Genomic DNA, 13,480 nt, shown 5'->3' on the forward strand with positions numbered 1-13,480 from the left:
GGATGGGACGCATCTCCCGTTTTCTTTTGCATAAGGAAGTACCTGGAATAGAATCCCAGCCCTTCTTCCCCTGGTGGAATGGGTTTGACCGCATTGGCCTTTAGAAGGGCGGAGAGTTCCTCTGCAAGTACCTGCCTGTGCTGGGAGCTGTAAGAATGAGCTCCCGGTGGGCAATTTGGAGGTTTGGATATCAGATTGAGGGTGTATCCTAACTGGACTATTTGAAGAACCCACTGGTCGGAGGTTATGAGAGATCACCTTTGGTGAAAAAATATCAACCGTCCCCCAACTGGCAAGCCGTCCGGCACGGACACTTTTTCTGAGGCTATGCTGCACTGGAGCCAGTCAAAAGCCCATCCCTTGCTTTTGCTGGGGAGCCGCAGGGACCTTGGGTGCATGTCATTGACGGGAACGAGCGCGCTGGGACTGAGCCTAGACAGGCTGCCGAGAAGCAGGAGTGTACCTACGCCTATTATAGGAATAGGGAGCACTCCTCTTCCCTCTAAAAAACCTCCTAGATGAGGAGGTGGTAGCAGAAGACGCCCGACAGGCGAGAGAATCCATAGCATCATGGTGCTTATTGATCTGATCGACCATATCCTCTACTTTTTCGTCAAAAAGCTTATCCCCCCCCCCCCCGGCAAGGAACATCCGCCATTCACTGCTGGGTCTTATGATCCAGGTCAGAGACGCGCAGCCATGAGAGTCTGCGCATCACTATACCTTGACGAACCTTCCTCCGCTGACATCAGAGAGTCAACCCGGGTGGCAGCCGATGCCACAAGCGGCACCGAGGACGGGGACCTCACCATAGGTGAAGGATCAGATGCCGCTTCAACAGACGGTGCAGAAGGCGCAAGCACCCCTGGCACCGAAGTAGACTGGCGCAGCAATCCCTCCAGAAGCTCTGGAAGAAGGGCCCTGATAAGCTCGTCAAGAGCTTCCATCGGAAAAGGCTGAGGGGCTGGCGCAGGAGTCGGTGGCAGAATCGGAGGGGGCTCGAGAGCCAGTACCAGATGCCAGAAGACCGACGCATTGGCACCTCTTGTATAGAGGGTGAGCGGTTCTCTCGACACAGACGCTTCTCGGGTGCCGAATCCCTCAGCTCCCCCGAGCTCTCAGTACCACGCATGGAAGGAGATGACTGTGCTCCTTAGCCTTGCTCGATGCCCGTCGAGACTCCTCGGTACCAAAGAGGAGGACGTGGAATCCTCACGCCTCCTCGGGGCCGGGTCTGACGAAGGTTGATCCCGGGGGGCCTGCATAGCAGTAGGCCTTGAGACAGGTGGAGACCCACTCGATGCCTTGCTGCTCCCAGCGCGATATGGTCGTTCGGTAGCCATTACCTGCGCTTTCAAAGTCGATGCTTCTCTTGACCTCGATGCCGCCGACCTTGGTACCGATGCCAACGTCGAAGGACTGGGCTGATCTGCAAAATGTTTTTCACGTTGAACCTCCCGAGACACTTGGGTCCGTTTTTTCATTAAAGAACATAGCTTACAAGCAGCTGGCAAATGATCGGGCCCAAGGCACTGGAGACACCACGCGTGGAGGTCGGTACCCGAGATGGTCCGATTGCACTGAGTACAACGCTTGAAGCCGCTGGGTGTCCTCAATGACATGGATGGAAAAACGGCAGCTGCAAAATTAAAGGATTCGATTGTGCCAATTAAAAAGGCACAAAAAAGGAAAATAAAACCTGGCCGAGCAGCCTAAAAGCCAGCCGCGACGAAAAAAAAGAAGGAAACAAACTTTAGTGGAAAAAACGAAGAAATAAAGGAAAAATTAAATTGTTTTTTTTTCTTTTTTAAATTCTAAGAAAAAACACAAAAACAAAGACAAATAAGAAAAAAGGGGCACGTAACGCTAGAAGAAGTCTCCTGGGCCAAAAATGAACACAGCGGAATACTGTGCCAATCCAGAAGCGGATGAAAAAGAACTGAGGGCATGCTCGCGCCGCGGGAAGCTGTTCACACATGCGTGGTTCGCTCTGCCCACGCGCCGATGCATTCTCTTCCACAGCCCTACAGACCCAGCCATCTTAGAAACATGCCCACCAGAATACAAAATCACCCACTGGACAAGAAATGGAAAATGAGGTGGCGGAATAGGCATTATTTACAAATCCGAGTTTACCATCACAACCACCGGTGAATCCACCTCACCTCAACTTGAAATTGCCTCGACCAGAATCAGTCACCCAAACCTACAAGGACACATCAACGCAATCCTATTCTATAGACCACCAGGTAAATGGCAAGACGCCCAAACACAACTCATGGACTTCATCTCAAATACATGTGTCCTTGCCTCAAACATCCTCATAATAGGAGATATCAACTTACACCTCGAAGACGACACCTTAACAGGCACACGAGAATGTAAAGAATTTCTAAAACTTTGGGATCTACACGCACCTAACACTCAACCAACACACAAAAAAGGACACACACTAGATATCACCACACACAAATTTGATCTAGACTCAACAATCCTACTTACAGACACAAGATGGCCACCAACACTTTGGTCAGATCACCATAAAGCAAATAGAAACGCAATCAGCAAACCTGAACGAACAACATACACCACGAGAGGAAAAATAGATCCCACAACATTCTGGCAACAGATCTATCAAAACGAATGGCCAACGGATACAGACACCATCCAATTCCTCCAAACATGGGACGATATATGTAAAACAACATTAGACAAAATTGCCCCAATCCAAACCAGAATAACACACAGGAAAAAAACAAATTCTTGGTTTACCGAAGAACTGAAAGACCTTAAAACACAAGTCAGGAAATTAGAACGCGTTTGGTACAAGAAGAAAGATGAACAAACACTAATTGCCTGGAAACTACTTCGGAGGAAATACAAATACACCATAAAACAGACTAAACGACTACATTACAAAACAATGATTGGACCAAACTACAAAGACACACATAAACTCTTCAACCTCGTGAATAAATTGCTAGACACCACGCCAGTTACAAACAACAACAAAGACGTACCAAGTGTAGACAACCTTGCGAAATACTTCGAAGAGAAAATTATACAACTACGACTGAAAATACCCACCAGCCCCAATGAGTACACCACACTCCTAGACTGTCTAGACCCAGAAGATGGAATATACCCAGCAGACAGAACTTGGACCGCATTTGAATTAATATCAGAAGACCTCATCTTTGAAACACTCAAAAGATTTGCCAAATCCTACTGCAAACTAGATGTATGCCCAAACAACCTCATGAAATCAGCCCCTCAACAGTTCATAATAGACCTAACGAACCATATAAACTCCATGCTACAAAACGGACTTTTCCCAAAAGAAAAAGGAAAAATTTTACTTACTCCAATACCCAAAGACACAAAAAAAAGTGCAAGCGAAATAACTAATTATAGACCAATAGCATCCATACCACTAATAACCAAAATCACCGAAGGGATCGTAACTAAACAACTCACAAACTATCTAAACAAGTTCTCGATACTGCATGACGCCCAATCAGGATTCCGATCGAACCACAGCACAGAAACAGTTTTAATTACCCTAATGACCAAATTCAAACAAATCATCGCAACCGGCAACAACATACTCCTACTACAATTTGACATGTCATATGCCTTTGATATGGTCGACCACGAAATCCTACTACATATACTTGAATACTCTGGCATCAGAGGCAATGTCCTAAACTGGTTTAGAGGGTTCCTAACCTTGCGCTCATACCAGGTCACATCAAACTCAACCACATCTGCAGCATGGACACCAGAATGAGGAGTACCTCAAGGATCACCCCTTTCACCAACTATTTTCAATCTGATGATGACACCCTTGGCAAAACTTCTATCAAACCACAACCTCAACCCGTACATATATGCTGACGACGTAACAATATATATCCCTTTCAAATAGGACACAAAAGAAATCCTCAACGAAATCAATCAAAGTTTACAAATCATGAACACCTGGGCTAATGCATTTCGATTGAAACTGAACGCAGAAAAAACCCAATGCCTGATACTTACCTCCCAATACAACACTAATGAATTCACCGCAATAAACACACCAAACCTAAACCTTCCAATCTCAGAAACCCTAAAAATCCTTGGAGTCACTATTGACCGCCATCTAACACTTGAAACCCACGCAAACAACACAACCAAAAAGATGTTCTACTCCATGTGGAAACTGAAGAGAATAAGACCTTTCTTCCCAAGATCCGTCTTCCGCAACCTAGTGCAATCACTCGTACTCAGCTATCTTGACTATTGCAACTCACTATACGCAGGCTGCAAAGAGCAAATACTGAGGAAACTTCAAACAGCCCAGAACACTGCAGCCAGACTCATCTTCGGGAAACCAAAATACGAAAGTGCAAAACCACTACGAGAGAAGCTACACTGGCTCCCACTCAAGGAACGCATCACTTTCAAAGTATGCACACTAGTCCACAAAATCATTAATGGTGAAGCCCCAGCCTACATGTCCGACTTAATAGACCTACCACCCAGAAATGCCAAAAGATCGTCCAGAACTTTCCTTAACCTCCACTTCCCAATTTGCAAAGGCATAAAATACAAAGTGATGCACGCATCAACCTTTTCCTATATGAGCACGCAAATCTGGAACAAACTACCACGAAACCTAAGAACAACCTATGAACTAACCAACTTCCGCAAACTACTAAAGACTCATCTCTTTGAAAAGATCTATCAAAAGGATCAAAGCACATGAAGTCCACACACACTGTTGGCAACGCATCAACACATTCTCCTAGCACACCTATCCCCATATTTCTAACACAACACATTCTCCTAGTATACCTATCCCCATAATTCTTACACACCCAACCTTTTTTCTCATCACTATTGTTCTTTCCCCCTGATCAATACCTGGACATTGTTTTAACTCAACTCCTCATAATGTAACCATAATCATGTAATAACTTATTGTACTACCATCGTTACAATGTATTGTATTTTAACTCAACTCCTCATAATGTAACCATAATCATATAATAATTTATTGTACTACCATCATTACAATGTATTGTAAGCCACACTGAGCCCGCAAATAGGTGGGAAAATGTGGGATACAAAAGCAATAAATAAGAAATAAAATAAAATTCTGGAAAGCTTTTGTTTGCTTAGAGATTTGTCGGACTCCTGGGCCGTCGCGGACGATGACCCAATCGTGAGAACAAGCAGCCTGCTTGTCCTCGGAGAATACTAATGTATATATGTGAATGAAATAGTTCCAGCAGCTGTCACTTATGGTTGTTTACTGCTGTTTTCCCTATGGATTCTGTTGTGGCCTTCAATCCCAAAGAAATCCAAGTCATTGTTCTCTGCACATCCAATCTGGCCACACAAAGGTAATACCTCAACAAATGGCACTGGTCCCTGACATCCGCTTGTATTAAACAGACTTGGCTCTTGGTTGGGTTATTTGTTCTAAGTGGGCTTTAAAATTAATCCTTCCTTTCTCTTTACTCCAGTATTTTTAATAAGCTTTATACATTATCTGGCTGTGGATAGCATTTAACCCACATGTGCTACTACAATTTAAATATTTTATACGCCTTTTTAAAAGTATCAGAACTATTCATAACATTTTCATAAAACCATTAAAAAACAAACACAATACAAATCTCCTTTGCTCCATTATTCCACAGGATCCTGTTCATACAGAACCAGCTACATTATCAGCCATGAAATGTGACATATTGTTCCACTTAATTCAACCAACTTACCCACTCCTCCCAGAGGAATAACGTTCCCATGCTCCTTTGTTGCAAGTAAACTAGCCCACTAAACCCCTGCGCTCTCCTCTAAACAGGTAAGAAACCTATTGATCACTGCATACCACCCTCCTTTCTCCTTTCATTTCCCTTTTCCCTGATCCCATCTGATCAAATTATCAAATCATTAATTTCAGCTGTAATCTAAATTTATGCCTCTGCTGACAGATTCCCTCACCAGTGGTCCTTTGTTCTTCTGTGATCTCCCATCAACTCTGTTTCCACTATATATATGCTCCCTGGAATGTTCTTCAATTGCAAGTTCATGGGCAATTGTGTAGTGGTATAATTTGAAGGATGTCACTAACTTAAAACCCCTGTTTCTAGGACCATTCAGAGAAGTGAATGCAGATTTCGTGAACTGTGGCTAAAGGAGATGACCTTTTTATTTCTGGCCAATTCTACCATGCTTCGCTATAGGGCTGGATAATGATTTTAAAATATATCCTCTGACTCAATATTCTGTTCTTTGAGCAGAATAGAATAGCTCAAGATATACAGTATTTACAGTAAACAACTTGTACAATGTTACTTTATTGTAATTTAGGGAAATAAGACTAAAAGAAAAATAACTTGGACATTAATATTTCTTGATCTGTACATTGTAACATGCAAAACCTAAGAAAATGTCAGTTACTTAATATTGTACTATTTCAATACAGACGTATTGGCTTGCAAATCAAGTTTTCAAACAATCTGCAAAATCTCAATAATTTAACAGTAAAATGTGCAAACTGGATCTGTGGGCAAGGGATATTTTAAGATTCTTCTAGTGTACCAGTTTGAGCAGTTCCAGACTTTGTCATGAGGTTTGTAAGGAACATATGAGTTTCTTATCTACAAATGTAAAGCAATCATGTCTTACCTCTGCAGGCATAATGTTTACTCAGTAAAACCTGGAGTGGCTCAAACTGCTATATATATAGACATTTTAAAGCCACCAATTATAGCCATATTCATGTTTCATTATGAATTGTTCAGATACAAGAAACAGAGCTTAATGTTTTTTTTTCCTGCAGACAGCATATGAACTAAATCAAGCATTTCTACACAACTGCATGGCATATATAAATATGTACATAAGCAATTATTAAAGTCTGAAAAAAATAAAAGTAGTTTACTATATGAATACATGAATAAAACAAAGAAACTCTCATAGAAAGTCAATGCTTCTCTGGCAGCTTACTTCTATTTCCTCTGATGTTTTGTTGCTGCTACTTTAATAAGAACGAACAAGAACAACAACAAAAAACTTCCATCATGTCAGGTAATTCATGTTTCTTTTCAGCTGTGTAAGGATTCTTTTCATTCCTTTTGGTCTTTGGTGTCATCCGCACCAATACATAAAATACAGCTCAGCAACCTAGTTACACAAAATCTACATTGAAAGGTAAACTAATTATTTTCAGAAAGTAGGTATCTAGGACAAAAGATTGCCATCTGTTTTTTTGGAGTCCCACAATGCCAAGAAATGTCTTTGAAGGTTTTTGAAACATAATTGTCATTGTAATGGAATAGTCAAGTTAGTTTTTTTTTTTTTGTGACTTCATCTGGTCGTTTAAAATTCAGTTGGCTACGCTCACATGGATCAGCAATGGCTATTATAAATGCCTAGGTACTACAGGAAACCAATGACACACTGATTTTCCATCCATAATTAAAGTAAGCTTGCAGGGCTAGTCACATGAACCGGCTATAGTGATTCAGCTCAAGAGTCTCAGGTTTAAATCTCCTTTCCAATGTAACCAATGGGCTTGGGTCCATTCCAGAAGTGATTTAACATGAGCATTGAGTGGTAGAGAGAACAGGTGAATATCACCATTGTTGTGACATCTGCAGGGAGAAGAGTGAATGAAGCTAAGGGACTTGATCAGCAAGGCATGCCATCTGAGAAGGGTGGAGAGGGGAAAAGAGGGATTAAATAATTTCAGCAAATAATGAAAAGTTATATTGAAATAGCAAGGTCCTCATTATTACAATTGTGCTGACAATTCTTCTCATTACAGAGAAAAATCACAGCTTTAATAAGCATACATAAAATCACTATAAAACCTGGCCATCCTAGAATGACTGAAATAAAATGACAACATAAATTAAAGTGTGTTAAATATATTCATATAATCATGATGGCTATCAAAGTGGCCATTAAGAAAATCAAACATCAATATATGTACATGATATATTGGCAGTAAACATTTGCACATTTGGAATTTTCAAAAACCAGTCAATTCTTACCAACACAAATAAACTTGTACCAATCTTTTAGGTATTTCAAAAGAAATGATATGCTCCACATTCATTTCCTTATAATAAGGTAGTGTTTTTTAAAGAGAAAAAACATGAAAAATCAGTGCAAATTGAATACAGTTCTACTTTTTCCATCATAAACTTGTTCACAGAAATAAGTGTCCTAATTAGGCAGAGGAAAAACAAAGCATTTACCATTAACAAAGGAAACTTGTACCACTGTTAGTGTACTTTGCAGAGGTCAGAGATGATTAGGAATCTTAAGTCTTAGTTTCTATAGTAGTGCCTTCTGGGAATATGCTTCATGTTGTTGACTGTCTGTTGCCTGTGGGAGGTTTGAAGAGGCTACATTATAGCTTGGCACCTGAGATGCATTAGCGACAGCATTCTGGTAGGTAGCTACATCAGTGGAGTTAGCACTGGGTGGAGGACTGTACACTGCAGTCTGATTGGTATATGTGCTTCCTGGAACAGAAATGACCACTGTACTGCTGGAAAGGAAAACAAGAATTACATTATCTTCTTGTAAAAAGGAAACCAAAACTTAACTTGACATAACTTTTGCTATTCCCACTGTGGCCAATCACATTTTGCAAGCTGTTTCCCATTAGCCACTAGGCACTAATTTTTTTTTTAAACCTCCACTCTAACTTTTAGAGGGTACACATAAAGCTGTTTTCAGGTTCTTACTGCATTTGACACATGGAGAGTAGTAAATTGTGGGATACAAATGCAAACAATAAATAAATAAATAAATAAATTCATGTTGATTGTAGTAAATCAAATATACTATATGATTTCAATAGTCCAGGATATGTGGTATGCACACATGCTGACTTTACTGTAACATAAATACAAACGCTGCTAATAAAGTTACATACAAACATCTGTCCAGTGCTTTGAAATGTTATTTCTTAAAGGAATGCTTCTGTGGTTGTTTTTATGAGTGACAATTTGTGAAGAGCCAAAAGAGAATGATTATCATACTTAACACAAGCACACCACATAAGACCTGCTTTCAATATAAGCCAGCACCAAAAATAAAGCAGTTACAGAATACTAATAGTTTTTATTCACAAACATCAGTTTCATTCTAATTGGCATGTCTGTTCTTGACATCACTGATTTTAGGTTCACCTTCCCATCTTGCACCCCATCAAATAATGTTTCATACACTATTTTTTGAAGCTCTTCAAAATGCTTTCAGACAAAATTGTAGCTCATAACAGAGACTCATATCTAGCAAGCCCATGCAGCGAGGATGTAACTGATCATGTCTGTAACTCACTTGCGTACAGTTTCTGCAGATAGTTCTTAAAAGGCTTAACATCAACTTTTATTACTTGCCCATGACTGGCATTCCTCCTTGGTGGCTGGCAGGTATGCAGCTTAATTGGGGAACCAGGAATATCCTGTGTTGCTCAGACAGCAACTCTATTTAAACTCACTGAGAAGCATGGTGATAGTAGGAGTATTCAGTTGAAGGGGCTACTGAACGATATGAAAAAAATTGTACTACAAAAAAAACACTTATGAACTGCTGCTGTAAGGCAAAGGGAATACAAACAAAGTATATACAAACTCATATTAGACCAAAGCACACTGCAAGTAAAAAGATTTATGAAACAAGGGGGTCAATTTAGCTAAAAAAAAAACAAAAACAAACAAAGCAGGGAAAAAAAACAAAACAAAACAGTAATCCTTGCACAATACTGAAGAACTAGTATAATATTTTGTCTAAAAAAAAAAGAAAAACCTCAGAGTTGCTAGAAACTAACTACAAACAGTGCTTAAGAATAACTTTAAAAAGCTTTAAAAGAACTTATTGCATAAACAGTTTTTCAGTTCAGTAGCCAAAAAATAGCTAAAGCCAGTCTCCCATGATTGAGAATGGCAGTTGAAAAAACACATAAAAGCAATCCTCAATTCTTCTGAAAAGGTAGGAAGCTGTATTAGGTTTATTATTTGAGGTACTCGACATTTTGTGAATGCCATTTATGTTTATTGTTTTAATTTTTCCTCCTGTTTTAATCATGGTGGACAATTCATTTGACAATTATGAACATGGTTGCTAGTTCATTTTTGTTTCTTTCCTAATATATATTTTTAGATTTTTTTTTTATTAATTAGAATGCATATTTGGCTTTTAAACAGCAAATTTAACAAGGTTTAAAAAAAAATAATTATGCTTGTGATGTAATTTGTGAGGTCATAGTACCTCCTTTTTTAACTGCCATTCTCAAGCACGGGGAGTTTGGCTTCAGCTGTGTTGGGGCATTAATGCAGTAAGTATTTTAATGTTATTTTTCAAGTCACTATTTAGCACTGTTTGCAGTTAGTTCTATGTTTTTTTTTAACTGCCATTCTCAAGTGTGAGGAGACTGGCTTCAGCTGCTTTTTTTTGCTACTAAACTGAAGAACTGTTCATGCAATAAGTTATTTTAAAGTTATTCTTAAGCACTGTTTGTAGTTACTTTCTAGGGACACCGAGGGTTTTTTTTTTTTTTTTTGGGGGGGGGGGGGGGGGGGGGACAACTAGATCTTTGTAATTGTGCAAGGATTACTGTTTTAAGCTAAATTGACTCCCTTTGCTTCATAAATCTTTTTAGTTGTAGTGTGCTTTGGTCTAATATAAGTTTGTATATACTTTTTTTGTAATCACTTTTCCTTATAGCGGCAGTACATACTTTTTTTTGTAGCACAATATTTTTCATATCTTTCATTAAATTTATTTGCTATGCTATACTAATGTATACTGTTAATGTGTAAGCTGGCATATTACTAGTATTTTGCTGATTTTTAATGATTTTTTGAAAGCGTATAGTATACTTACATTGTAAAAGTCTTGTGTTGATAGCGGCTGCACATATTTTTATTTTTTTTCTTTTGTCTGAGTATGAATAGATATGTTGTGCTATAGTTTTGCACAGCGTTTTTGAATTTCAGAGTTCTTTTTGAATTGAAAGCGGCACACTATGCGACAGCTTCTGTTTTAAAGGATTTAACCATTTTTTTACAGATTTACTTTTAGGTAGGGAAAAAGAATTGCATATGCGATGAGACATCAGAATGAGTATGAATGTCTTTTTTCCAAATATGTTGTGTTACTAGCTTACTTGTGTTTGTGGCTGTTTTGTGCTAAGTACAGATTGTTTTGGCATATGTTTTTAAAAAATATATAAAGTGTTCACAAACGGCCCTGTTTACTAAGCTGCGCTAGCATTTTTAGCGTGTGCTTCAAATTAGGGCAAGCTAACCGTATAGACGCCCATAGGAATATTATGAGCACCTACATGGTTAGTGTGTGCTAATGCTTAGTGCATGCTAAAAACACAACTTGCCTCCAGCGCAGATTAGTAAACAGGGGCCAAAGTTTCTTAATGATATATATCGTACATCAGTCATACTGTGGGATAAGGATGTACAATGTGGTTCTTATCAGGTTATTCATTTGATATTATATTTATTATTTGTATATTTATATGCAAATCATCCTTGTAAGGGTCACTTATTTCTGAGATGCATGATGTTTTCTATGCCTACAGTGATTTGAAGCACCTGCTTTAAAAGTCTCATTGATTTGGTTTGGAAACCTGTGCGGTAATATTTTATTACTTATTGTGTATTACGGGTTTATTTTAACCTTGTTATTTCTTTTTATTATTGTACTTATGATGATCATACATGGTTTTAATTGTTTTGTAATTATAGACCACTGATGAAGGTCTGTCCGAAACTTGGCCAGGTCGGGTCTTGTTTCCAATAAAATTTGTTTGGATGAACTCTTGCCCACTCTTTGTTCCCTGTATCACTGCTGCTGTTGTGTTGTTTGCTTCTATTCTGCAGTGGGCTGTCTCCTTTCTGTTCTCATCTACATTCAGGTGCCAAGCATATAGAATTGCCCTTTAAGCCTTTCTCCTGCTGTACAGCTGAGAAGGGAAAGCTGCTTTATCCTTGTACAAGGATTTAAGAATCTAAACAATATTCTTCAGAAACTCAGAAACTGAAAAAAAGAAGCAATGTACATCTTATGTGCATCTTCCTGGAAAGGGAATGATATATGTCAGAAAATGCCAGGTCATCCAACCACACTTATTTGGCCCTTTCAGTTGTATAGATATACCTTCTCTTTTAAAGGGCTGAGCTGGCCACTTTTTGTGTACATTTGATATACTACAGAAAGGCCTACACATAGGCAACTATTCAGTTTACAATAAAAGCTAAAATATTTAAAAGAAAACAAAGCCTGCACAACAGGCTGCTAAGCGGCTTACAATAAAAATCAACAGTTTAAAAGCAAACAGAAATACAGGAGGACAGGTAAGAGAGAGGTAAATGAAAGCAGCTAAAGTGACATATACAAAGGAGAATTAGAAAGGAGGGGAGAAGTAGAAAAGAACTGGGTTTTAAGAACTTGTTTAAAGTTTAGCAGAGAGGTCCAACTCCTGGACCTCCTAATGAAGAGAGGCAGGTTATTCCAGAGCTTTGGACCAGTATAATGGAAGGCAGAGTCAAGGAAGGAAGAGATAAAACTAGTAAGTTATTATCAGCAGAGCGGAGGCAACTTTCATTTTTCCAATATTTCAAGTGCACTTTTCATTTTGCTTTGTGGTGTGGTAATGAGGACCAAGTCATAATGGAAGGCTTCATATTTTGCAAGCCCCCATGAATCAGATAATTAGAGGCTGCAAAGAAAGCAATTTATCTCCAATAGGGATCTTCTTAAGACAGCAAGATAACAAACAAACAAAACATTTCTCACTTTAATCTGATTTCTATTAGTCACTGCACAGTATTAATCTCTTGCCAACCATAAATACAGCACTGACTGTTTATTCATGCTGAACATAAATTAAAGGATAAAATGCATCACAAACTACTGAAAGGGGAAAAGGCGGGGTTTTTAACAGTGAATTGTGTGGACAAGATGCAGGATTGACAGAAGGAGGGAGAGCTGTCCACAGAACAGATACAGCAACATGATTATCCCTTTACTGCCCTGTAAGTTCTTTCAATTCTCTTTAGGAAACACTACCTTCAGAGTAAGAAGATAGTTTTAAGCTTCTGTGCCCATGTAATTGTTGAAGTCTGTTAATCGGTATCACTAATGGTAGCCATAGTTTTGTTTTTTTTACTGTGATATGAACAGTTTATTTTGCAAGGGATTGGACTAAGATCAGTAGTACATGTCTCTGAATAACACTGAAAAGAGAAGATACTTACCTGTAGCAAGTATTTTCCAAGGACAGCAGGCTTCATATTCTCACAACTGGGTAGATGCCGATCCGCTTCGCCTGGTCCAGCATTTACACTCAAGTAAAAAAGTAGAGCTCTGTGAAGTGTCAGCAACGCTCCACCGCGCATGCGTGAGTGCCTTCCCGCCCATCGCATGAATGCTGTCTCCTCAATTCAATATT

At 39.2% G+C, this 13,480-nt stretch overlaps 1 protein-coding gene across 6 annotated transcripts in view; it reads right to left on the bottom strand.

The window, feature by feature from the left end:
* Window positions 1–7,266: 7,266 nt before the first annotated feature.
* The window catches only part of STAM (signal transducing adaptor molecule), a 238,911-nt gene continuing 232,697 nt past the window's right edge, over window positions 7,267–13,480 (bottom strand). For 2 of the 6 annotated variants that reach the window (XM_030199519.1, XM_030199532.1), the window contains exon 14: window positions 7,267–8,554. In XM_030199519.1, coding sequence (XP_030055379.1) covers window positions 8,338–8,554 — 217 coding nt within the window. In that variant the 3' untranslated portion in view covers window positions 7,267–8,337. The remainder of the gene's footprint in view (window positions 8,555–13,480) is intronic. The other 4 variants (XR_003941804.1, XM_030199525.1, XM_030199548.1 and 1 more) reach the window with 4 other exon arrangements.

Source organism: Microcaecilia unicolor, chromosome 1 (genome assembly GCF_901765095.1).
Source record: "Microcaecilia unicolor chromosome 1, aMicUni1.1, whole genome shotgun sequence".
NCBI lineage: Eukaryota > Metazoa > Chordata > Amphibia > Gymnophiona > Siphonopidae > Microcaecilia > Microcaecilia unicolor.